We start from the raw sequence: 27,500 nt of genomic DNA, 5'->3' as shown, positions 1-27,500 counted from the left end.
GCAGTTATGTATATTTATACTGCAGTTATGTATATTTATACTGCAGTTATGTATGTTTATACTGCAGTTCTGTATATTTATACTGCAGTTCTGTATGTTTATACTGCAGTTATGTATATTTATACTGCAGTTATGTATGTTTATAGTGCAGTTCTGTATATTTATACTGCAGTTATGTATGTTTATACTGCAGTTCTGTATATTTATACTGCAGTTATGTATGTTTATACTGCAGTTCTGTATATTTATACTGCAGTTATGTATATTTATACTGCAGTTCTGTATGTTTATACTGCAGTTCTGTATGTTTATACTGCAGTTATGTATATTTATACTGCAGTAATGTATGTTTATACTGCAGTTATGTATGTTTATACTGCAGTAATGTATGTTTATACTGCAGTTATGTACATTTATACTGCAGTAATGTATGTTTATACTGCAGTTATGTATATTTATACTGCAGTAATGTATGTTTATACTGCAGTTCTGTATATTTATACTGCAGTAATGTATGTTTATACTGCAGTTCTGTATATTTGTACTGCAGTTATGTATGTTTATACTGCAGTTATGTATGTTTATACTGCAGTTATGTATGTTTATACTGCAGTTCTGTATGTTTATACTGCAGTTCTGTATATTTATACTGCAGTAATGTATGTTTATACTGCAGTTATGTACATTTATACTGCAGTTATGTACATTTATACTGCAGTAATGTATGTTTATACTGCAGTTATGTACATTTATACTGCAGTTATGTACATTTATACTGCAGTAACATATTTATACTGCAGTAACATATGTTTATACTGCAGTAACATATATTTATACTGCAGTAACATATTTATACTGCAGTAACATATATTTATACTGCAGTAATATATATTTATACTGCAGTAACGTATATTCATACTGCAGTAACATATGTTTATACTGCAGTAACATATATTTATACTGCAGTTATGTACATTTATACTGCAGTAACATATTTATACTGCAGTAACGTATATTTATACTGCAGTATTTGCCATTTAAGTAAAGTTTTTTACTACAGTGTGCAGCAGTGTGAGAAGTCAGAGATTTGATTAACAATGAAACAGATGTTTCTGATCAATCCAACTTGTATTAATGTGCATGTAAATAATATTGATACGAGTGATGTCATGTGTGACTAATCAGCAGAAGGAAAGACAAAAATAACACGTTGTGTTTGAGAGTCTCATTTCTCTGAAGTGTCTGGTTTTGTTCCTCTAACTGATTGATTGATTGATTGATTGGACACATTGAGGACTTTATTGATTAACAGTTAAACCTTTGCTGACTCACAGGCCTCCTTCAGCTGGTCCTTGTCGTAATGCAGGGCCTCGTACGCCGCCATGCTGATCCGGTTCACTCTGATCTGCAGCTTCTCAGGAACCGGCTGCTGACTGCAAACACACACACACACACACACACACACACACACACACACACACACACACACACACACACACACACACATATAACACACACACACACACACACACACACACACACACACACACATATAACACACACACACACACACACAGAAACTTGCTGAGTTTCAGGATTAACACGCTGACATGATGCAGCAGGATGAACTCTGAACTCAGCGGCTCTTTGTGCCTCCTGGTGAAACTGAGACATTACAGCATCATGTGACTCACTCCCACCTTCTTCCAGAACTGAATATAAAGTCCTGACTTGACTTTTGCTTGGCCATCAAATTAGCATCTCCGTCCCCTTCTTGTTTTATTTGAATGAGAAATAAATGGAGGTTTTAGGGGGTTTTTAGCCTGCGGTGAGGATGTGCAGTGACTCTGCTGTCCTGACTTCATTCCTCCGCTGTGGAGCCACAACACAGAAAACCTGAGTCCTCTGACGGCTAAATGTCCAGACAAGGTGTGTTTGCATCCACTTGTTTTTATTTGCATTTTAAATTTGCACATATAAAACCTGAGTGGAAACAAAGAAAAGTTTTTACACTCGACTGAAAGTAGAATGAATAAGAAATAAAATACCTTTTCATAAATTAGATTTTCAGGTTGTTCATTCATGTTCAATGCTGTCATTCTTCTAATATCCAGAAAACACTTCACAGTGTATATTTAATAGTTATCTTAGCAGTATTACACAGCCTGACAGCAGGAGTTCCTCAGGGCTCTGTCCTCGTCCCTCTTATCTTCTCAACACAAGGACTTCTGCTCTGCTGTTGTTATTATTCCCCCCAGCTGTGTTTCCATCCACCAGCTTTTCTTCATATCATACAGTCCTGACAGTACTTAAAATAACTATTAAACATACAGTATGAAGTGTTTCCTTTCATGTCTCTGGTGTGGTGATCAGGTGTTCCTTCTTACTCGTTGAGATGTGGCATGGAGATCCTCCTCTTGGCCTTCTGCACCATGTTGGCCTGGTTCCTCAGGTTGATGTGGATGATGGACGGCGCCAGCTTGCAGGGTTCTCCGTCCACCTGCATGGGGATGGACTTGAAGGTGGTGAGAGTGACTTCCTTACACTGGTGGAGCCGCTCGCCGTGACCGCCCACCTGCAGCGTGGCCTGAGACACGGAGACAGCACGGTGAGGGTGGTAACTATGGCAACATGTCTGACCTGTGAACATGTATGATATGATTTATCCAAACACTACAGAGCTGTGAGGTTTGCTGCGTGTTATGGTGCTGAAGTAGTTCAGTGCTTAAAGATACAGGAACGTTTACTTTATGTTTGTGTCACCAAACTTTATTAAACTCAGTCGCTTAATAATCTGTTAAAAGGAAGAAGAAGAAGAATAAACTACGTTGACATGATCAGTATTTGTAATTATAGAGTAATAAAAAGGTTTAGGAAAGTTTGAGGAATAATAGTAAGAACTCTTTTCTGTAAACATCCACCATGAAAATAAAAAAGGAAGCAAACAAAAGAAAAACAATGTAGAATTTAACTACTATTATTATAATAATAATTACTTATATTTAGGATTCTTTTATAAGAGACAGTTGAACAGGTTCAGCATTCATTACTGAGGATCTTTGTTTTAGATACCAGACACACACAGACTGGTTCTGTCCCAGTCTGGCTCTGTGTCCCTCCACCAGTCCACCAGTTGCCCTCAGACTTTCTCTCAGTTGGTTGAACTGGACTGAGTTTGCTTTCACACTGGTAGTGAAATGAGACTGAGGTTAGACGTGTTCGATGCAGCAGTTTATACAGACGCTCGTATCCAGATGCTGACAGCTGTCAATCATCCTCAACACAGTTTGTTCACATTTGTTTCAGTAGATTTGTCGTGTTGGAGGAGCTGCGTCAACATGTTTAGTGTATTTGGGTTTATTTAAGTACATTCTTAGACGGGCTTATTGGACATATAAGAGGATTGTGTTTATGTGTCCTCGGCCTGCTTTTCCCTCCACACCTGCCCTGCGTCAGCCTCGTTAGCCAATCAGCTCCTTTCCTGTTCTCCACCTGCACCTCATCCCCAAGTCCTGGTTTTCAGTTTAGTGTTGTTGGATCCTTTGTTCAGTATAGTTCTGTTCTGCCTGCACAAGCCTGGAATAAAGAAGTTGATCCTGGTCCTGCCTGCAGTCCATCTGCTCTGCTCCACATCACAGAAATACAGTTCAGAAACTCTTCAAACTAAAAGTGTGCATCATAGTAGAATCATGAACCCAGACTGTACGTCTCTCAGCAGAACGCTCACCAGCGACGTCATGGTGAAGCCGATGACCTCGATGCAGCCGTCGTCATGACGCTGAGGTTCAAAGTCCTGATGCTCGCTGGGGTGACCCCACGGCATCGTGCCGGCACAGTACCTGCAGAGTGTGAACACACAGCAACAAACAGAGCCGGGAATAAGCCTCCATGAACAACACTCTGAGGCTACAGACTGATCCAAACTGGACTTAAAGTAATGACGTCAGCGTACCGGGGGATGTTGAGGAAGAGCAGACACTGTAGCTTCAGATCCTGGACTTTAGCCGTCAGGTCGGTCCCGTCACACTGAGGAAGACACACACAGCGTTTTACTAGTCTTACATGTGCTGCAGAGGCTGAAGACACAGCAAAGTAAAGACGGAAATAAGTATTTAAATATAAGTAAGAGAATCAATAACAGCTTAAAACAAAGACATCTTTTCACTTATTATTAAATTCCAGACTTTTGAAAACTATATAAAATGTAATTAAACACCTGTTTCACCATCAAAACAATAAAGTATGAAAGTATGACGGGAAACCAGTCGATACCACCTACAATCATTAATTATTATGTCACATTTATAATATGTGACATAACAACCTCGCCATGGTGTGTATTGTATATGACTGTTGTGTTATCATGTTGTTTGTTACATGTGCAGGAACACAATGGAAATAATCCTCCATGACTGTAATTATTTTAAATCTGTATGTTTTGGATCATCAAATAAATTCAATCAATCAATACATCCCAGCTGTGTATAACAATAATTCATAATGATATAATTAATTAAATGAGTTATGATAAATACATGGAAGCCTGCTGAGTCGTCTCAGTCGCATCTGAACACACACACATATAATAAATATATTTTTATATTCAGTGTGACTCACTCTGTCAGAGGATTTTATTATAAACGTCCATAATTCCACTTATAAATCATAGAAAAGACTCCTGATGACTGCAGAACCATCACATTGTTTCAGCTGCTGGTCTCTGAGCTGATGGAGGAACTGATGTAGTTATGAGGAGAAGATGAACACTGGGATCCAGTAAAGACCAGCTGTGGTCAAAGCAGATGGCGCCCACCAAGAGCCGGGGTCTGTTTGAGGTTTCTACCCGTTAAAGGGGAGTTTTTCCTTACCGCTGTCGCCAAGTGCTGCTCATGGGGGAATTGTTGGGTCTCTGTAAATTAAAGAGTTCGGTCTTGACCTGCTCTATGTGAAAAGTGCCCTGAGATGACTTTTGTTGTGATTTGGATCTAAATAAATAAAAATTGATTGATTGACTTCTGATCTCAGGTCTAAAAAATAAAGTCATCATTCTTCATTAAAAAGGAAGATCAGGTTGTTCCTGGAAGTCGTGTTTTCTCATTTAGCAGAAACTTTCATGAACACACTAAAGATCACGAGGTTAAACTTTGACCCAGTTTGGGTTCATACAGCATGTTGTTCTGAGTCTGATGAAGTAATGACCCAAACTAAAGCTGTTATAATCTGCTCTGCTCTTTTCAAACTGACATGTCAGGGTTTGTTATTGATTGTTAATAACTTGTGTATCTACAAGAAACAATAAATCTGTGTCAGTTTGTAGCTGAAGCTTGTGTGTCACACTGGTTCCCAGTAACAGACTAAACCTGATGTTGTGTCTGAGCTGTATTTACCCAAACTGGGTCAAATTTGAACCCAGTGATTTGAGAGACATCATCACACCTATACTGGCCTCCCTGCATTGGTTACCAGTCAAGTATAGGACTGAGTTTAAGGTACTTTTATTTGTTTTTAAGGCTCTACATGGCATGGCGCCCCGGTACATCTCGGAGCTCATCTGCCCCCCTTCACAACAGCAGATCTCTGAGATCCTCTGGCCAACTGTTGCTCGCTGTCCCTCGATCGTGGCTGAGGGGTGACTGTGCATTTGTTGTAGCTGCCCCAAAACTTTGGAACAGCTTACCTCTTGGATTTAAGTGTTCCCCTTCCCGAGACACTTTTAAGGCCAAACTAAAGACCCACTTGTTGGCTCGGGCCTTTGACTGTCGGTAAAACCAAGTGTTCCACTATTATTTGTTTTCTATTTGTTCTTGTTTCTTGTTTGATGCAGTTGTGTTGTTTTAATTTTTTCTTGATATCTTATTGTACAGCACTTTGGTCAACTGTGGTTGTTTTTAAATGTGCTTTATAAATAAATGTGATTTGATTTTTAGAGTGTCGACTGTATTCAGTGTGTTTCTACTCACCACCACTCTGATGTGCTTGGCGAGGTCTTTGGAGCTCCCGCTCAGGAAATCTGAGAAGGCCGTCTGAAACACGCAAAGACACACACAACATACATGAACACGAGATCATGTGAACGTGTAAATGCAGTAAACAGAGCAGACACTTACCCCTGCATAGAACATCTTATTCCTGAAGCGGCTGTTAAACTTCTCGGGGTTCGCCTCTAAAACACAAAAGCAACATTTAAACAAACCATTAATACAACAGAATAATAACCTGTTTACGTTTCCATCCATCAGTTGGTTTTAATTAAATTAGATACAGTTTGATTGATCTGTGAGGTAAGACGTCACATGACAACATGCTGTCCTGTCAAAGTCATGGAAGCGTCAACTTTTCCACAAAAACATCATTTCAAACTTTATGACATATTACTGTGTTTATGTGTTTACATGCCTGTTTACTCACTTTTACATGTTTTATAAATTGCAGTTTTTATTTGTTCTTGTTGTAATACTCTTTTATTTTCTGTATGAAATCTGCTACAGTATAAATAAATCAGATCTTTGTAGGATTAAAGGCCTGCTCAGACCAGGAAGTGACGTCATGACTTCTGCTGAAACTGAATTAATCTGCTGATTATTTTCTTAATTAATTGATTTGTTTATAAAATGTCAGAAAATGGTTTAAAAATCTTAGATGTCATGGTGACGTCTTCAAATGTCTCATGTTGTCTGATCAACAGTTCAGTTTACCGTCATTACGACACAGAAAAGCTTCAAATCTTCAAATATTTGTCTTTTCTGCTTCTAAAACGACCACCAGTGAGTTGCTGATTAATGTTCTGGTGATTGTCTGATGTCTCCGTTTTAAAGCTGCTGTGAACCAGTAAAAAGCACTGGTAATAGTTTACTCTCTGCACAGCAACAACATGCATTTCTAAATGTTTACATGATTAGTTTTTATCTTGTGTCCTGGTGGAGAACTGACCATCACGTCTATCATGCAGCAGAGATAATCAATAATCAATAATCAGACAGTTGAATCCATGAGAGCAGACTCACCTCTGGATTCATGGAAGCCCAGTGTGACGTGAGCGTCGAAGCCCAGGCTGAAGTAGTTGTTGAAAACATCAATAGGAAGCTGAGAAACAGCAAAACAACAGAAAAATATGTGTTAAATCATATATATATATATATATATATATATATATATATATAATATATAATTACACACAGTAGCTGCTGCTGTTCATTCTCAGGATGTGTTATGAGTTTTAAGCTGATATGTAAACTAAACACTGAAAACTGAGTATTTTCTGTCTGTTAAAGAATTATTAAGAATCTAATTTATTAAGAATTTTTGCAAATTAACAACTATGTATGAGCCCAAATATACCAGCTAAACCAACTTCTGTAAAATGTCTTAAAAATTAACCATTAAATATCTGCAAATTACTCAGAACATTTCCAGGAAATGAGTGTAACATTAAAGGAGCTGTAAAATAAAGCGTTACCTCCTCTTCTTCTTCTCCTTCTTGCAGAGTCCGTCTCTCATGTCTAAACATGAAGCTACAGCCAGCAGCTGGTTAGCTTAGCTTAGCATAAAGCCTGGAAACAGGTGGAAACAGCTAGCCTGGCTACCTCTCACTGATTAACGTTTTATATCTCATTATTGAACAGCGGTGCGTTACACGTAACATTAACACAATTATTTGTTTTTTACATTTGCACATTACATGTAGCATTTGTACTGATTATACTGTGAACGTTTGCACATTCCTTGTCAATATCTTGTACAATATTGTTAAAACTCAACAGCTCTTTTTACTTAGAATATATTTTTACAATATTTTATTTTTTAGTTGTAAATTTTATTTATATTTATATATTTTTGTGAAAACTCTTACCTTCTATTTATTGATTGTTATGCAGCACAACACAGAGGCAGATTCCTTTAAATGCAAACCTACTTGACAATAAACCTGTTTCTGTTTCTGTTATGTTGGAACATTTACAGGTTAGTGTGCTGAGACCATTTCACCTGTTGAATGTGGAATAATAATAATAATACTGCTATCAGTGGATGGACATTGTTTTGGGGTGATTATTTTGGGTTGTATGTGTATTTTCAGTTATGCTTTCGTAAAACTTTTTAAGGTCCCTTTTCCTCTAGTTTATGACTATGTTTGATATGTTGATGTTTCACCCTCTTTGAGATGGACCTTGTTTACATTTTTGAACTATTGATTGATTGATGTGAGATATTTATCACCCTGAGGAGCCCAGATGATTAATCACACCTACCATCATAGAGCCAGTCAGTGTACTGGTGTGTATGTACTGTATACTCGCCTGGGACTCTTTTTTTTCCCAAACGTTTTCACCTGAATCAAAACGTTGTCTATTTGAATAAAAACTGTGACTTTGGAGCAAGTATGCGGGCGTTTCTCTATCCCTACTGGATATTTTTTGGTCCAATGATAATAATAAACAAAGATGGAGTCGAAGAGAAGAGTTTGTATCTGCCGACATGATGGGAATGTAAATCTGGGTGTCATCTGCATAAAAATGAAAATTTACAACAGCAGAACTGTGACACTGAGAGTCTACATGATTCTCAGACCAGTGTCTTTAAAGGTTCTCTACACACACGTATTAGGACAAATTAAAATACTCTGCTCTCAATAACAACTCGTGTCTGATGTGGTTTTTACACAGAAAAGTAAAAAAAAAACCTTAAAATACAGAATATTATTTACACTGACTACTCAGACTTTGTGTTTGTGTGACATCTCTTCTGTCACATAAACACAAACCTGACTGACCTTATCGGTCTGATGCTCATCTTGGTCCTCCGGTCGAGCCTCGGGGTTCGCCTCCACGTTCAGGTTCCATCGGTCCAGCTGGACGATGTTTCCGTCCTCGACGTGAGAGAGGATCTTTGTTATCGGTTCATCAGTGTAACCCTGAGAGACGACAGCAGGAGGAGTTAAACATGTCTGCTACTATGGAGGGTTAGGAGCAACTTCTGAAATCCTTTTGTGATGTTCTGTAATTCTGTTGTGTTTTCTTCTTTGTTTTTGCCTCAGATCAGTGGTGGAACTCAAACTTTTAAAAATGTAAAAAATACATACATACTCAATTACATACTTACATTTCAGGAGGAAATTGTTTTTACTTTTTAGTCCACTACATTAATCTGACAGCTATGGTTACTTATAAGTTTTCAAATTAAGATTTTATGTTCAAAATGATCAGTTCATAAAATATATGATGAATTGTTGTAGATTTAACAACAAAACAGAGTACAAAGTACAACCTCAAGCAGCTATAACATTAAAATATTGCTTACACATTAATGTGCAGCAGGGATGCAACTAACCATTATTATCGATTAATCAATGAATTATTTAATCTTCAAAACATTAGAAAACTGTGAAAAATATCATCTCAGTCCAACGTGACGAGTTCAAATGTCTTTATCTAACAGTCCAAAACTCAAAGATACTTAATTTACAATCATATAAAACAGAGAAAAACAGCCAATTCTCACTTTGGGGAAGCTGGAAACAGATAATTTTAGCATTTCTTTCTTTAAAAATTACTTAAAATTATTACTTGATTATCAAAATAGCTGTTGATTATTTTTTTGTAAATCCACTAATCAATTAATCGACTAATTGTTGCAGCTCTAATGTGCAGTGATAATAAAACAAACATATAATAATACAATAATAAATTCTGAAACAAGACTTTTTGACTTATTTTTATATTGTAGTATTACCGTAGTATTACTTTATTTAAGCAAAGGATGTTAGTACTGTACTGCTGCCACAGGACTGCTTCTGAGAGCAGAGCTCAGTAGAGTTGTGTTAGAGTTCAGTAGAGTTGTGTTAGAGTTCAGTAAAGTTGTGTTAGAGTTCAGTAGAGTTGTGTTAGAGTTCAGTAGAGTTGTGTTAGAGTTCAGTAAAGTTGTGTTAGTGCTCAGTAGAGTTGTGTTAGAGTTCAGTAGAGTTGTGTTAGAGTTCAGTAGAGTTGTGTTAGAGTTCAGTAGAGTTGTGTTAAAGCTCAGTAGAGTTGTGTCAGAGCTCAGTAGAGTTGTGTCAGAGCTCAGTAGAGTTGTGTTAGAGTTCAGTAAAGTGGTGTTAGTGCTCAGTAGAGTTGTGTTAGAGTTCAGTAGAGTTGTGTTAGAGTTCAGTAGAGTTGTGTTAGAGTTCAGTAGAGTTGTGTTAGAGCTCAGTGGAGTTGTGTTAGAGCTCAGTGGAGTTGTGTTAGAGCTCAGTGGAGTTGTGTTAGAGCTCAGTGGAGTTGTGTTAGAGCTCAGTGGAGTTGTGTTAGAGCTCAGTAGAGTTGTGTTAGAGCCCAGTAGAGTTGTGTTAAAGCTCAGTAGAGTTGTGTTAGAGCTCAGTAGAGTTGTGTTAGAGCTCAGTGGAGTTGTGTTAGAGCTCAGTGGAGTTGTGTTAGAGCTCAGTGGAGTTGTGTTAGAGCCCAGTAGAGTTGTGTTAAAGCTCAGTAGAGTTGTGTCAGAGCTCAGTAGAGTTGTGTCAGAGCTCAGTGGAGTTGTGTTAGAGCTCAGTGGAGTTGTGTTAGAGCCCAGTAGAGTTGTGTTAAAGCTCAGTAGAGTTGTGTTAAAGCTCAGTAGAGTTGTGTCAGAGCTCAGTAGAGTTGTGTCAGAGCTCAGTAGAGTTGTGTCAGAGCTCAGTAGAGTTGTGTTAGAGCTCAGTAGAGTTATGTTAGAGCTCAGTAGAATTGTGTCAGAGCTCAGTAGAGCTCCAGTTAAACTCCAGCAGAACTCACCCCTCCCCAGTTGAGCGTCCTGGCCAGGTCGTTGCCCGTTCCCAGAGGGAGGATGGCCACAGGAGGCTGGGGGTGGAGCTTCAGCAGGTCCAACACAGACAGCAGCCATCCCACCTGAACACACACACACACATATTAAGTTTATGTTTTATAATATTGTACTATTACATGCGTTGCTGTCTGCCACAGAGTCATTAAAGATAAAACTAATTATTAGTAGTGAGTATATCGGTATCAAAGAAACAAATAAAGAGAGATTTCAACAGAAATAAAATGAACATTAGATAAATGATTGATGTGGAAAAGGTAAAATAAAAACATTCAGGTAAAAGCAAGTTTGAAAAGCTGAGAGTTTTGAGTTTTCCTAAATTTCATTGTGAAGGTTTTTAAAGTTTAGTGTAATGTTTAAAAGAAGTACAGCAGCTTTGTTATCTGACAACAAGGAAAAACTTTTTTCCATGTGAGAAGTTTTAATGGCAGCAGTGTTTGTTTAATGTTGGACTCACTGTCCCGTCCCCCCCACAGGCCAGGATCCTCAGGTTGGGCACTTTGGCGTACAGCTCCAACCTGCAGGAAACACAAAGCAAAGCCCGGACAGTTAGTTTCATCTGAGACTGACACATGAAGAGCAGGAAGGAAGAAATGAAGGAACTGCAGTGATATAAAGAGACTGAGAAGACTCTGGAGAACTCCTCACCCCTCTCTGGGTCCACCTTTCGTCAGGTCAAACACCTGCCGAGGGTTCAGGTACCACATGAAAGACTGGATGATCTTTGCTCCCTAAAAGGAAGAAAACAGAAGTTTAGAGGGAAAATGTGTTTCTTTAACTTAAACTGGTGCAAATTATTTGTTCCACTCCATAAAAACAGAACAAAATTGTGTTTATTTTCAGCTTTCAGCTTTATTTTTCTTTTTTTATCTCACTATGCAGAATGATTTCAGTCACACTTTTGTCCAGAACTACATTTCTCAGTTTGTAGTGAACAAACAAAACCTGAGTCTGAGATCTTTGATTTGATGTTTGTTGAACATCATGCAGTAAAATCCACCAAACTCAAGAAAACTCTTCTGAAGCTGCTGAATATAATCATTTTGACCAGTTGTGCACAAAAAGAAGAACAATAAACCAAACATGTTCTGAAATCATCAGTGGATTCTTCTGTTTCCCACAAAAATGTGTCGTCAACAACTTCGTTGGATAAAATGTAACAATTTAAAGAGCAACTTAACACACCTGAAAGTCTTGTTTTTGTTGACCTCTAGTGGTAACTTCTCACCTCACTGCAGTGACGTCATAGTGTACTCCATCACTGTTACCTTATCTTTGCCCAAACCTGGTGCCTGCATTACCCACAATGCACCTGGAGATTGTGGTGTGTGATGCTAGTAGTGGCTAATGTAGCCTGGAGCTACATTATTTTATTACTTTTCAAACGCGTAGTCTTCAGCCCCAATGCACACTGTGACGTCGTCAGTGACATCATTAGCTCACTCTGGAGACGCTTTATTCTAGCTTTTACACAGAGAAAATACCTGCAGTTCACCTTTAATTTACTCTTTAAAGATTTCTGGGGACCTGATGGACATTTGTCACTACTGGCTGTCATTTTCAGACCAAATGTTTCATCATATAATTAAAAAAATCAATTGATAAGGTAAATAGTCTATAGTGAGCTGGATTTGGTGGATCTTTCAACAGGCTCCTTCCACTGATGTATTATACTGTATGTAGCGAGCAGGGATGTTAAAGTACCTGATTTCCGCCACTCTTTGGGTTAACGAACACCAGCAGAGGCTTCATGAGCTGAGAGGGAAGAGGCTTCACCAGGAAGGGCTTCCAGCGGCCATCTTGGAGCTGAGAGACATATATATCATACTAACTTATTAACCTTAATACAACGTTAATAACAGCCTCAATATAACAGTCCTTGAACATTTAGGTTTGCCCCAGGGGTCCATTCTATTATTCCTCATTTATATAAACGGTTTACCAAATGTTGTCCCATAATGCTTGCAGATGACATAACCTTAGTTCTGTCACTCTAATTTTCAGTCATTTATTAAAGATGCCGATTCTGGTTTATCTGCTAATGCAGAATCATTTTAAAGTAAACAAACTGTCTCTAAATATTACAAAATCAAATTTTTATTATTTTCATCTAAGATCTCACGTGTGTGTTCAGTAATGACACATCTTAAGTAAAAAAAAAAAACGAAATTCCTTGGAATAATAATCAGGTCAATAATCAGATAATGCAGGTCTCTCCAGACTACTGCGATTCTCTCTGGGTTAAAACTTTAGAGCAGATTTAAAAAAAAGTTTTTAATTTTGGTTTTATAATCTTTTTTTTTTTTTTAATAGTGTGACTTTGTTTTTCTTGTATATTCATGTATGTTTGTATGTTATTATTAGAGGTATTTTTCCTCTCCCTGCACATGATTTCTTTTCTTGTTGTTTGATTTTTTTGTATTTGTTCAACTTTACACAATTCTTTGTCTGACATTTATTAACTGATGTTTGTTGTGTCGTCTCTTCCTCACCTCCGCTCCCTTCTTGCTCGACTTGTTGCATTTCAGCGACGTCCTTTTCTTCTTTTTACTGGACTTCAGAGACGTCTGCAGAAAAGAAGACAAACACACACGTCAGTGGCTGTATGTGTGTGTGTTTAATACACAGTGTGAGGACCTGTCACACACACACTGTGGGGACCAACCTCTCTTATGGGGACCAACCTCCCTTATGGGGACCAACCTCTCTTATGGGGACTAACCTCTCTTATGGGGACCAACCTCCCTTATGGGGACCAACCTCTCTTATGGGGACCAACCTCTCTTATGGGGACCAACCACCCTTATGGGGACCAACCACCCTTATGGGGACCAACCTCTCTTATGGGGACCAACCTCTCTTATGGGGACCAACCTCCCTTATGGGGACCAACCTCTCTTATGGGGACCAACCTCTCTTATGGGGACCAACCACCCTTATGGGGACCAACCACCCTTATGGGGACCAACCTCTCTTATGGGGACTAACCTCTCTTATGGGGACCAACCTCCCTTATGGGGACCAACCTCTCTTATGGGGACCAACCTCTCTTATGGGGACCAACCTCTCTTATGGGGACCAACCACCCTTATGGGGACCAACCTCTCTTATGGGGACCAACCTCTCTTATGGGGACCAACCTCCCTTATGGGGACCAACCTCTCTTATGGGGACCAACCACCCTTATGGGGACCAACCTCTCTTATGGGGACCAACCTCTCTTATGGGGACCAACCACCCTTATGGGGACCAACCATCCTTATGGGGACCAACCTCCCTTATGGGGACCAACCAACCTTATGGGGACCAACCACCCTTATGGGGACCAACCTCCCTTATGGGGACCAACCACCCTTATGGGGACCAACCTCCCTTATGGGGACCAACCACCCTTATGGGGACCAACCTCTCTTATGGGGACCAACCTCTCTTATGGGGACCAACCTCCCTTATGGGGACCAACCACCCTTATGGGGACCAACCTCTCTTATGGGGACCAACCTCTCTTATGGGGACCAACCTCCCTTATGGGGACCAACCTCTCTTATGGGGACCAACCTCTCTTATGGGGACCAACCTCCCTTATGGGGACCAACCACCCTTATGGGGACCAACCTCCCTTATGGGGACCAACCTCCCTCATGGGGACCAACGTCCCTTATGGGGACCAACCTCCCCTATGAGGACCAATCATCCTTGTATGTATGTGTGTGCGTGCGTGCACCTGTGCGTGTGTGGTCGTGCATGTGTGTATGGTTGTGTGTGTGTGTGTGTGTGGTTGTGTGTGTGGTCGTGCATGTGTGTGCATGTGGTTGTGTGTGTGTGTGCGTGTGATTGTGTGTGTGGTTGTGTGTGTGTGTGTGTGTGGTTGTGTGTGTGGTCGTGCATGTGTGTGCATGTGTGCGTGTGTGGTCATGCATGTGTGTGTGTGTGGTTGTGTGTGTGGTTGTGTGTGTGTGTGTGTGTGTGTGTGTGTGGTTGTTTGTGTGGTTATGTGTGTGGTTATGTGTGTGTGTGTGTGTGTGTGTACCTGCGGTCTGCGGACCCTGATGATCCAGGTGGGAGGGACGATGACGGCAGCGTGAGCTCCCAGCGAGCAGCACTCCTCGATCTGCTGCAGCATGAAGCATGTCACCTTGTTGTGATACTGAAACACAGACAGGAAGTGACCTCACTGATACTGAAACACAGACAGGAAGTGACCTCACTGATACTGAAACACAGACAGGAAGTGGCCTCACTGGGACACTGACACTGTTGCTAGATGATGTTTCTAGTTTTCTGTTTCTGTTTCTATAAAGTAAATCTGTTATTTGTGTTTCTTCAGGACAGCAGCTCTGTGGAGACACACCGTCAGCCCTGCTTGGTTTTTCTTTTATCAATGAATGATTGATTATTTGTTTTATCAATGAATGATTGATTGATTTTACAGAGGTGCAGCTACAGTGAGCTCAGAGCTTGTAATTCTTCTTAAAGACAAACATGCTTTCATAATGTAGCGTCAGCTTGAACTTCGGGGGCGTCGAGTTCAAGACGTGTTTGTTTTCTTGTTTTCAGGCAGCATGGAAAAAGGTAAATAATTACACAACATCCGTACCTTCTGTACAACCGACCTCCTCAAAAAGTAGATTCAGTTCTCACTTTTTATTTTTTACTTAATTGTTTTTAGTAAAATCAAACAACAGAACAGTCTAGGCTGCTTCTATGTAGAGGGTTACTTTCCCAAATGTGTTTATTAAAAACACACAAACAAACAGATAAACACAAAATATAATTAAGTCTTCCATTTCTTTCCAAATGTAGCCATTAATCAAAAGATGAAATGTAAAGTCCTGCCTTTCTCACACCGAATATTTGCCCAAACAACGGAAAAATGAAATGAAACAGCAAAGATAATAACGAGGATGGTTCAGTCACTTTTTAAAGCAAACACGTAAATTTTGTTAAACAGCTAAAATTACAGAATAATTAATAAAGAGAAGAAAACAAAGTGTCTCAGTTAATCAACCACCAGCTGCAGCTTTACAACTCCTGAGTGTGTTAAACTGAGTAAATGTGGATTTTAATTCATATTAATACAAACTTTTTATCTAAACTGCTGATTACACTGACTTATCTGGTACATGTGACCCATCAAACTTAGTTGAAAATGTTTTTGAGTATTTGTATATTTTTGTTTAATGTTTATAGGTATTCACAATTATTTTGCTACGCTTTTTGTTCTCTCTCTTCTTCAGATATCTAATCTTGCTGTATCTAATGTTGCTGAACCAAAGCTTGGTTAGTATCATCTGCTCCTCTTGTGTTTTGTTGATTTGCTGAATGACGTCAGAAACAACATCCAGACTTCACCAAACTAACTTCACCTGAAACTAAACACAAATGTGCACCAACATGTGAAATAATGCTGCAGCACACACCGAGTTAATGCACAATGTATTCTGTTTCTGTTCTCTATAACAGACTTACCGCCTGTTTGCACCACGAGCAGCTGATGGCAACAATCTCTTTGCTGTGAAATGAAAACTTCTGTTGAAAACCCTGTTGGAGAGAGAAGCAGATCAGATCTCTGGAGTCTGTCAGTGAACTAAAGTTAAAGATGCCAACGGATGGAGACCTTCACCTTCCCACACTGTCGACATTTCCCCGTCTGACGTCTCCTGTGGACCCAGTGATGTCGCACCACGTTGGACTGTGAAACACAACCAGCGTTAACACAAGAGGAGTCGACAACCTTTGATCTTCTGCATTAATGTAAACTCTTGGAGAGAAGTTGAGTGTCCTCAGACACTAGCGGGGTAACTAGTTTGACAGACACTGACCTCTCGGACAGCTCGAGATCCTGGTTCCCTGAATGACGGCTTGCACCTGAAATTAATCTGATCACAAAGAGAAGAAACTGTGAGGAGAGAAACTCTCAGAGGACCACTGATAATAATCCAGAAGGTTCGAGAGTTTACCTTCTCCAGCTGCTCCATACACATGGTGTGGACCGATATCTTACAGCCTGCACATTTCTTCCTCGCCACGGACTTTTGCTGCAGGAGAGAATCACAGACGCGTCACAGAGAGACATGTTGTTCTACAGCAGCGGGATTCAGAGCAGGGTTTCTAACTCACCAGTGATTTAGCGATGCAGTACTGCTCGCCAACGTAGCAGAAGTCTCCAGACCCGCTCGTCTCAAACCAGATGTGTTCGCCAAACTGAGCGTTGTCCTGCAAACAACAAGTCACATGAAGTCACAGAGAAGGTGCCTCAACAGGCTTCAGCAAGTCGACGGCCGACTGTATGTAGCCTGAGAGGCGAAACCCAGGGAACGCAAGTCTGCGAGACAGCTGCTCATTAAGCTAATTGTTGTGAAGCTGGTGACGACTGAAGAGACTCAGATCATCTCACATCTTCTCTCATCTGGATCTTAGCAGCTGGACACTTTAGTAGGAAAATCAACCTGAAACTCTGACAGTGAAGATTCATGTCCTCTGACCTCTGACCCTGAACCAGCATCATCAGTGATACGTCTCTGCTGTGTATCTGGCTGTTTATCACCAGTATGAACATTGATTGACGCAGCGTTCCTAACTAACATTCGTTAGTTAGGAACGCTGCGTCATCTCTGGAAAACATGTTGCTCCTTGTTTTAACATCACATGTTCATCACTGCCGAGAGAGTTATCAGGTGAGGAGCAGTGGTGATCAGTGAGGAGTAGTGAGGAGCAGTGAGGAGCAGTGGTGATCAGTGAGGAGCAGTGAGGAGCAGTGATGATCAGTGAGGAGCAGTGATGATCAGTGAGGAGCAGTGAGGAGCAGTGAGGAGCAGTGAGGAGCAGTGGTGATCAGTGAGGAGCAGCGAGGAGCAGTGAGGAGCAGTGATGATCAGTGAGGATCAGCGAGGAGCAGTGAGGAGCAGTGAGGAGCAGTGAGGAGCAGCGAGGAGCAGTGGTGATCAGTGAGGAGCAGTGAGGAGCAGTGAGGAGCAGCGAGGAGCAGTGAGGAGCAGTGGTGATCAGTGAGGAGCAGCGAGGAGCAGTGAGGAGCAGCGAGGATCAGCGAGGAGCAGCGAGGAGCAGTGAGGAGCAGTGAGGAGCAGCGAGGAGCAGTGGTGATCAGTGAGGAGCAGTGAGGAGCAGTGAGGAGCAGCGAGGAGCAGTGAGGAGCAGTGAGGAGCAGCGAGGAGCAGCGAGGATCAGCGAGGAGCAGTGAGGAGCAGTGAGGAGCAGTGACTTACGCTCCAGTCCACGGTGCTGCTGGGCTCCTGCAGCGGCTCCGTCTGTCCGGACGCCGTCACGGTGGGAGGAGTCACGGCGTGCTGCAGGCCCGGCTTGGCGATGGCTTTCCTGAAAGCACAAGAAGAAGAAGAAGAAGCGTTTTGAGGAGAATCTGTGTTGACGCGTCTCTGCTGCTCGTTAGAGACGCTCTGACGTTAGTCTGGCAGCTTCATCGTTAACATACAGGAAGCTGCTCATCATCATCATCATCATTAATGAGCTCCAGCTTCCTGTCAGCATAACTCTACTGGTCCATGTATTCCTGCAGCTCTCAGTAGTAACGACTTCATGAGCTTCTTAACGAAAAAATTCTAACTATTAGAGACAAAATTAAGCAACAGGCTCCGATTTATCCACAAACACAGGAACCTTAGAAACAGCCGTAAAACCGAACTAACTTCAATGATTTCTTCATCCAAACCATCAACCTGTCTCTTAGATCCCAACTAGGCTGCTTAAGGAAGTCTTACCCTTAATGAGCACTTCTTTACTAGATATGATCAGTCTGTCTTTAGTAACAGGCTATGTACCACAGTCCTGTAAAGTCTCCTTGTATCCTAAAGATCCTTGAGAAAGCAGTCTCTAATCAGTTATGTGACTTTCTACATAACAATAGTTTATTTGAGGATTTTCAGTCAGGATTTAGAGGCATCATAGCACAGAGACAGCACTGGTGAAAGTCACTAATGACCTCCTAACTGCATCAGACAAAGGATTTGTCTCCATACTTGTCCTGTTAGATCTTAGTGCTGCATTCGACACAATTGACCATCACATCCTATTACAGAGACTGGAACATTTAATTGGCATTAAAGGAACTGCATTAAGCTGGTTTAAGTCCTATTTATCAGACCGATTTCAGTTTGTACATGTGAATGATGAATCCTCCATGAAGGCAAAAGTTAGACACGGAGTTCCACAAGGTTCTGTACTTGGACCAATTCTATTCACCTTGTATATGCTTCCTTTAGGTAATATTATTAGGAAACACTCCATAAATGTTCATTGTTATGCAGATGACACCCAATTATATTTATCAATGAAGCCTGATGAACCCAATCAGTTAAACAAACTCCAAACATGCCTTAAGGACATAAAGACCTGGATGACCTGCAATTTTCTGCTACTAAATTCAGATAAAACTGAAGTTATTGTGTTTGGCCCTAAACACCTTAGAAACACATTATCTAATGATAAAGCTACTCTGGATGGCATTACCCTGGCCTCCAGCACCACCGTAAGGAATCTGGGAGTTATCTTTGATCAGGATATGTCCTTTAACTCCCACATAAATCAAATCTCAAGGACTGCCTTTTTTCACTTACGTAATATCACAAAAATCACATCCTGTCCCTAAAAGATGCAGAAAAACTAGTTCACGCATTTGTTACTTCTAGGCTGGATTATTGCAATTCCTTATTATCAGGCTGCTCTAACAAGTCTCTAAAGACTCTCCAGCTGGTCCAGAATGCAGCTGCACGTGTTCTGACTAAAACTAGAAAAAGAGACCACATTTCTCCCATTTTAGCTTCGCTGCATTGGCTTCCTGTAAAATCTAGAATAGAATTTAAAATCCTTCTCCTAACTTACAAAGCCCTTAATGGTCAGACACCATCATATCTTGAAGAGCTCATAGTACCGTATTATCCCACTAGAACACTGCGCTCCCAGTATGCAGGCTTACTGGTGGTCCCTACAGTCTTTAAAAGTAGAATGGGAGGCAGAGCCTTCAGCTATCAGGCTCCTCTTCTATGGAACCATCTACCGGATTCAGTCCGGGGTGCAGACACCCTCTCTATGTTTAAGAGTAGGCTTAAAACTTTCCTTTTTGATAAAGCTTATAGTTAGGGCCGACCAGGCTCGCCTTGGATCAGCCCTTAGTTATGCTGCTATAGGCCTAGACTGCTGGGGGACTTCCCATGATGCACTGAGCTCCTCTCTCCTCCTCCTCCTCTCCATCTGTATGCATTCATGTAACATTAATGCATGTCAATAACTTTGCTTCTTCTCCAGAGTTCTTTGTGCTTTCTCATCTCACAGGAGACCTTCCATTGCTGCTATTATTATAGTTATATTTTCTATAATTTTGATTATTATTAACATTGTTATTATTGTTGTTATTCTGCTTCTCTGTGTCTCCCTCTTTCTCTCTCCCTCCATCCATCATATAATCATGATAACAAGTATTTATTACAACTTCTCCTATGAAAACATATTTGATATTATTACTATATTGTCATCCATGATCTGTTTATATCTGCTGACAGCTGCATTAACGAGTGTTATAAACCATTTATTAACTCTGCATAGACTGATTAATAATGATAAATAGGAGACATCTTGTGTGCAGCAATATCACATCAGACACAAATTATTATTAAATCTCGTCCTAAAACACGACTGAAGGAGGTTTTTAAAGTTTGATGTACTGATTTCTGTCTGATCTCATGTTATTTGCATTTCAGGAAGTCGTACAAACATTTCAGGAGTCTTTTGTTTGCGGACCGACTGACTGATGAACCTTAGCAACCAGCTGCTGGATCAGTGTTTGGTTGGTGAGTCACTGGTGTCTTTGTTAGCTGCTAATGAGCTTCGGCTCCATGGAGGATGTTTGTGTCTGCAGCAGAATCTCAGGCTGAGACCACAAATGATTTCAATGATAAATGATATTTATGTTTCATGTGCAGCAACGTGTGTCGTTTGTCTCTGAATGTCACAAACTGTCTCTTATGTCCTGCGTGACTTTTACACTCTGACTTCTGTTGTGAATATAAAACTCAGTATAAACATGTTAAAGCTTGTCACACAGGAATATGCAGGCGAGGAGAGGAGAGAGCTGAATATTTGTATATTTTATATGGTTACTCGTGGACTGGCAGTAGATTATAGAGACTTGCACTGCGGATCCGCCAACAATTATGAAGATTCACTATCCAAGTTTCCATCCAAATGTAAAATCAGCAAAATAAAATGTGCCTTAATGCAACTTAATCATATTTTGGTTGAAATCTCTGGAAAAAGTGCACCTTGAGTTCTCAAGAACGAAACGAAACCTCCAGTTCTCCTCGTTCACACTGGACCATCTCACGCAATTTATGTTCAATTAACATTCAACTCTTCATTAACTGCAACCAGGATCTTTGCCTAATTTAACTCCATGAGCCTGATATATCTTAACCAGAGTTTATTTATCACACTGCAGAGAGCAAAAACTATAAAAACATCAGATGCAGAAAAACTTAATCAAACAGAATCTGGAGTTTTATAGAATCATCAAATGACTGAAGAACAGCTGATTGTACAGGTGAGAGTTTGATACTACTGCAGGATGAAGTTTGATTACATTGCAACACTACATAAAATAACTTATAATTACTCGTTTGCACAAACAAGATCAATATAAAAATATATAATATATAAATCTTCAGGACATGAATGGTTGAATAAAATGAAACTGAATGGAAACAGCAGCAGGGAGCGAGCAGCTAACTGCAGCCGCCATGTTGGCGGTCGGGACTACATACAGCAGGAAGGCGCTCCAGCTCTCCAGACGCGAGTCGTAGCCGAGCGGGCTGAGGGCCCCGGGGCCCCTGTAGAAGGCCGGGTGGCTGAGGTAAAAGACGGAGCTCCTGCGGCTGGGCAGCGGGGGGCCTCTCCCCGGCCAGGGGCTCCCCGCCTTGGAGATGGTGGAGATCCTCCTCCTCTTCCTCTGGCTGGAGGCGCGGCGGCCGCAGGGGGCGGAGTCACCTGAGAACACCTGAGATGAGTTCCTGCGCAGGCAGCGAGGAGCCCGGATCAGCGGCCGTGACGCCGGCGGCGGCTGCGGAGTCTTCCTCATCATCTCCTGGGCGGCGGCGGCGGAGGAGGAGGACGGGGAGGAGGCGGCGGCGTGCTGATCAGACCAGGAGACATTGTCATCTTCCTCCACCAGCTGCTCCGCCTCTGACAGCTGACTCGCTTCTGATTGGCTGTCGTTAGAGTAATCGCTGCTGTCGCTGTCTCCGTCTGAGTGCAGGCTGCTGGAGCGTGAGAACATCCTCCTGCTGTTGGCCCCGTCCCTCACCTCCACCTGCTGCTCCCCGGCTGGTAGCCCCGCCCCCAGGCCTTCGACCTCGTCCTCCTCCGTCATCTGGATCAGGCTGGCCAGCAGCATGGACGGGCCCAGCAGGTGGGTGTCGATGGTGCGCAGCTTGCCCACCTTCTTCCTGCACACGGCGAACCTGGGGTTGAGGCTGGGCGTGGTGGTGCTGGAGCGCCGCCGGCTGTGTCCCGCCCACCTGTTGTGTCTGGACGTCTTCGCCAGGCGTCCGCCGCCCGCGCACGGCGGCCCCACCTGCAGCTGCACGCTGGAGCGCCGCCGCTGCGTCAGGGTGGAGGAAGGCAGCCCGACGTTGGACCTGCGGCGGGCCTTGCTGGTCGGGACGGCCACGCTAGGCCTCCTCTGGCGGCAGGACGTCGCGTCCGCCTGCAGAGCTGCTTCCTTCCTCCTAAAGTGACGACGGAAAAACGTGTCCATGTTGGACGCAGAGCGGGACGGACTCCTGAAAGGCTCCTCTGAGGCTGTCGGACGCAAACAACAGTTACAGAGAGCAGAGCGGAAACGACAGGTCATCTACAGGAGGGGAGGAGCTTCAGTCATGACACAAAACAAAAAAACATTTTAAAATCTACTTCCTGTAAACTCACAGATCAGCTCTAAGTACGTCAGTCCACACCAGGCACTAACATGCATCTCCAGTGACCACTTGTGATCGGATCTCACTTCTCCACTTTATATGCTAATAAACACAAACATGTAAAGACCAAACACGTTGTTGTTTTTAACCAGCGGGAGGCAGCGACGCACTTCCTGTGCCTAGTCTGCCGGAAATTAAAAGAAGAAGAAGAGGAAGCACTTTAACATGACGCCTTTGGTGCGCTACTCAGTACGTACTTCCACTTACGCAGAGGTCGTCAGTCGAGTAGGCGTCCTTCAGCGTTACACGCTGCTACAAGAATGTGGCCACATGCGGCCCAGAACGCCTCCCTATGTGGTCTGGGCGATCAGATCTCAGTGCGTCTTGGGTGCGTTCACACCTGTACTGAGCCGTCCACTAGTCATCGGATCACCTGAGACGCATGTTAATGCAGGTGTGAACAGAGTCTCTGACTGATCATCACGTCATGTCACACTGAACATTCACAGCAGACTGATAGTTACTAAGACGTAGTTAGTTAATAATTATTACAAAAAGGACATTTCTCCTTACGCCAAAATGATGCAAATGTCCATTGCTGGTGTACGGTGGCCCATAAGGACAAAATACAGACATGAATTAAATTCGTAAGAGACCAGCAGGAAGCTCCGGGTCCGAAAAATGAACCAATGAGGAAGTAGCTTCAACCTGCATTCTCTCTAATGGCCAGCAGGGGGCGACTCCGCTAGTCTACGAGAAAACGACCCTTCTTACTTGATTCACGTTTTTCAGCTGAGAACAATTTGTTTTAATGGTTTTAGGCCTATTTTTCGCTAATGAAAATTAGCATTAGCATTTTCACAGTTAACCATAGACTGTAAGTGCACCGTGCTAACCATGCTAGCAGCTAGAGTTAGCATCAGCTCCACCCTCTCGTCCAAATATGGTCACTGGTCACTTCTGGCTCCAATAATCGAAGATGGTGACGATCAAATGGTTAAACTCGAGCAGTTCACAAACCAACGGGTGACGTCACGGTGACGACGTCCATGTTTTTGGTTACAGATGAATCTCACCTGGAGAAGAAGGAGCAGCAGCAACATGTTTTATGGAAGCTGTTCAGAGAAACCATGAAGGTTTATTCTGTTAACAGAACATTTATCTGTGATATTCAGCGGTTGTGGATTTGCAACAACAGATAATTATTTCTCATATTGATTTTGACACATAAAATGAATCAAAAGAAACGCTGAACGTGCGGCTCAGGCAGGAAACATGTCTTAGCCACCATTAACAACCTGCGCTAACAGAGGAAACCTTCAAAGTGCCAAAACACAACTCATAAAATAAAAACTAACCCAATATGAACACTTTCCATAAATCATGTTGTTGATGGAGCTCATCACGCCCCCTGCTGGCTGGGACCACTTCCTGTTTACCATGTTACATTTCTCCTTTTTGTTTGTTTTTTTAGTATTTGTTGTATTTCCTTAATGTTCATGTTTTTACTTTTATATGTGTTTTGTCCTTTGGGGCCACCGTACGTGTATATTAGGTTACGTTTGTATCTGTGACTGCAGAGATTACAGGTCAGCCTGACGTGTCTGATCAAATCGTCTCTCAGCAGAAACCATTTGGGGAAAGTCAGTTAAAGTCCTCCAGTCAGGTGTCCATCAGTCAACAGGAGAATCTTTCATATCAGATGGTTTTACTGGTCTGAACGTTTCTCTATCACAGCTCTGTGAAAGGATGAAATCTTCAGGGTGTGAAGGTTCAGGACGCCGCCTGATGCCGTCGCCCCAAACAACACCATCAGGTTCAGGTTGTTTTACTGTGAGCAGCTTCCAATAATATAACATATTATTTATAATATCTCCGTCTGTGCTCATGTGTATCCTGTGTGTTGCATTAACCTGTGAAGCTAACAGTCAGCGGTGGGTAAAGAAACGTTTTCAGCCGTCGAGTCAATCAACAGGAAATTAATCAGCAGCTATTTTCATAATTCAGTCATTTTTAAGCAAAAATTAGTTGGATTTAGCGTCTCAGATGTGATGATTTAACACTTTTCTTTGCCATATGTGACTGTAAACTGAACATCTTGTTCAGGCAAAACAAGACATTAAAGATCTTTGACCTTTGGGAAATAAATATTAATTGTTAGAGTGTTGCCTTCATTCTGCTTGTTTTGTCTGACTAACAACTAAAACCTTCAGATATTCATCAACTGTCACATATGACAAAGAAAAACAGCAAATCTTCTCGTCTGAGAAGCTGGAAGCAGCTAATATTTACTATCCAGTATCAAAATAGTTGCAGATTAATTTTCTTTCTATATTTCTAAGCAGCTTATACATCCGTATATTTCCTGCAGTGCTAAAGTGTTGAGTTGTGTCTGTCGGTGTGAAGCGGTGCATCACCTGACCCGGCGGGACGGGAGGAGCATGAATTATAAAAGAGTGAGAGGAAGTGCTGGCGAGCAGCACGGTGACAGGAAGCTGTCATCACCGCTGTGACACAGACAACAACAGTAATTAAGGCCACGGCGACCCGCTGGCTTCCCGCCCTCCCAACAAACACATTACACCAGTAATTAGTCTGCACCGCTGGGTTCACTGATCCACCGCCAGCAGCTCACACCGTCTTTCATCTGCAGTCATCATCTGTTCATAATCCCACAAAAGTCTTCGCATGTCTCATCTTGTCCGACCAACAGTTCAAAACACAAAATATTTTATATCATATTTTAGCTTCAACCAGAAAATATTTTACATTTTTTCATTAGATTTGCTTGAAAATGATTAAAATAAAATAAATATTTGCCTTTTTTTCTTGATAAACAGCTGAAACATTTTTCATCAAAAATGATTGAAGTTAATTTTCTGCCAGATGACACCAGACTGTAAAGCAGCAGCTCTACTTTATCATCTAACCAGGGGCCGACCAGGGGCCGACAAAGGGCTGACCAGGGGCCGACAAAGGGCCAACCAGGGGCCGACCAGGGGCAGACAAAGGGCCAACCAGGGGCCGACCAGGGGCAGACAAAGGGCCAACCAGGGGCCGACCAGGGGCCGACAAAGGGCCAACCAGGGGCCGACCAGGGGCAGACAAAGGGCCGACCAGGGGCCGACAAAGGGCCGACCAGGGGCCGACAAAGGGCCGATAAGGGGCCGACAAAGGGCCGACCAGGGGCCGACAAAGGGCCGACAAAGGGCTGACCAGGGGCCGACAAAGGGCCGACAAAGGGCCGACAAAGGGCCGACCAGGGGCCGACCAGGGGGCCACTAAAGATGGAGTGATCTGCCTACTCGGGGCCGTGCTAGAAGTATTTCTCTGGTTCTTTTATACTAAATACTCAAAATACTCCATTACAAGTAAAAGTACAGATGTATTAGAAGCAAAAGTTACTTAAAGTATCAAAAGTATTTATTTAAAATGTAATTAAAAGTATTTATTTTGCAAAATGGTATTTTGATGTTTTATGGTTTATAACAACACTGACTCAAAGTTGATTTAATGTAGATCTCTAATTAATTACAAACATATAAATAATATAAAATCCAGCTGGAAGTTTAAAGTAGCATCAAGTGGAAATACTCGAGTACTTTACTACCAGTAAACGTCCTTTCTGCTGTTTTCTTCTGATTCCAACGACAGAAAACATAAATAAATAATTAAAGTAACGACAGAAAACATAAATAAATAATTAAAGTCCTTCCAGACTGAAGCTACGCTCGCGTTTCATGTGTGTGATGGTGAAAATAAATCAGCTGTTTCCTGCATCACTTTTAAAAGGCTTTATATTGTTATTGCTGACACACTCAGGCTCTGTACTTGTTTACATTATTAACATTATTTAGTATTTTTCATTATCAGCTGTTCTTTATGTAAATATGCCAAACATGAGTTCCAACTTGTCAGATGTGATGATTTGATGTTTTTCTTTGTCATTCATGACGTAAACTGAATATTTTTGCGTGGTGGTTTGTTGCTGACGTGAAGACGTATGAACATCCTCACTTTCACCTGCAGCCTGTCTGACCATCAGCCAATCACAGCGCTCAGGTTACCCTCTGACATCACTCAGCTTACTGCTCATTCACAGCCAGGTAACGTGACGCGGCTCCGGCCTGCAGATCCTCCAGTACGACAGTAAACAAAGCATCTGTGTCGGTGAGGTGAATGAAGAGCACAACGTTTCCCACTAAAGATGTTTCAGCTATAAACTGTGTTTCATGTGATAAACGACTTTATTCTGATAAACGTTATAGATAATAAGACATCTGAAGACGTCACGTTGGACTGACGCATACTTTTCACTTTTTCTGATGTTTTAAAGATTAAACGATTAATAATAATCAACATATTAAAATAAGACTGACATGAATGTTCACTTCCAGTACTTTGTTGTTTTTTTGACATATATTCAGTTTCGTTTGGATCTTGGCTCCTTTTCTTGATATTATTTAGAAGCAATAATCTCGGCTGTCTGTCTCCTTCATGTTTAACTCTGCTGCAGCTGAAGCTCATATTTATTTATTTATTTATTTATGATCATGTTGTTAACGTCTTTAAATGTTTGCTCAGCCAATCATCACGTCTGGAACAGTTATTGTTCTGTCCGTTAACTAATCAATAAACCCACCAGCTGTTTCATCCCTACATGTGACCATTAGAGCTGCCTGATAATTGATTATTTTATAAACTGATACAACTAATCAATCAATCAATCAGAAATCAATAATGAAGATAATGCAACAAGATAACTTCTAT

General features: G+C 41.7%; 1 protein-coding gene across 2 annotated transcripts in view; it reads right to left on the bottom strand.

Annotated features, from left to right (window-relative positions):
• The window catches only part of dgkzb (diacylglycerol kinase, zeta b), a 71,759-nt gene that overhangs the window by 19,592 nt on the left and 24,667 nt on the right, over positions 1-27,500 (bottom strand). Inside the window, exons 1-21 of one of the 2 annotated variants that reach the window (XM_067591037.1) lie at positions 21,579-23,255; positions 18,015-18,123; positions 16,909-17,004; positions 16,749-16,826; positions 16,611-16,667; positions 16,412-16,480; positions 16,258-16,329; positions 14,819-14,935; positions 13,281-13,355; positions 12,493-12,594; positions 11,437-11,519; positions 11,246-11,306; positions 10,740-10,853; positions 8,768-8,908; positions 7,005-7,083; positions 6,108-6,163; positions 5,961-6,023; positions 3,953-4,026; positions 3,728-3,839; positions 2,388-2,587; positions 1,333-1,433 (exon numbers count right to left, since the gene is read on the bottom strand). In XM_067591037.1, the coding sequence (XP_067447138.1) occupies positions 1,333-1,433; positions 2,388-2,587; positions 3,728-3,839; positions 3,953-4,026; positions 5,961-6,023; positions 6,108-6,163; positions 7,005-7,083; positions 8,768-8,908; positions 10,740-10,853; positions 11,246-11,306; positions 11,437-11,519; positions 12,493-12,594; positions 13,281-13,355; positions 14,819-14,935; positions 16,258-16,329; positions 16,412-16,480; positions 16,611-16,667; positions 16,749-16,826; positions 16,909-17,004; positions 18,015-18,123; positions 21,579-22,666 (2,947 nt within the window). In that variant the 5' untranslated portion in view covers positions 22,667-23,255. Of the gene's footprint in view, positions 1-1,332; positions 1,434-2,387; positions 2,588-3,727; positions 3,840-3,952; positions 4,027-5,960; positions 6,024-6,107; positions 6,164-7,004; positions 7,084-8,767; positions 8,909-10,739; positions 10,854-11,245; positions 11,307-11,436; positions 11,520-12,492; positions 12,595-13,280; positions 13,356-14,818; positions 14,936-16,257; positions 16,330-16,411; positions 16,481-16,610; positions 16,668-16,748; positions 16,827-16,908; positions 17,005-18,014; positions 18,124-21,578; positions 23,256-27,500 lie in introns of those variants that run through there. The other variant, XM_067591038.1, reaches the window with a different exon arrangement.

This window comes from Thunnus thynnus, chromosome 5 (genome assembly GCF_963924715.1).
Source record: "Thunnus thynnus chromosome 5, fThuThy2.1, whole genome shotgun sequence".
Lineage (NCBI taxonomy): Eukaryota > Metazoa > Chordata > Actinopteri > Scombriformes > Scombridae > Thunnus > Thunnus thynnus.
Note: the sequence above shows the minus strand (reverse complement) of the source record. Positions and strands in the feature narration are given on the sequence as shown.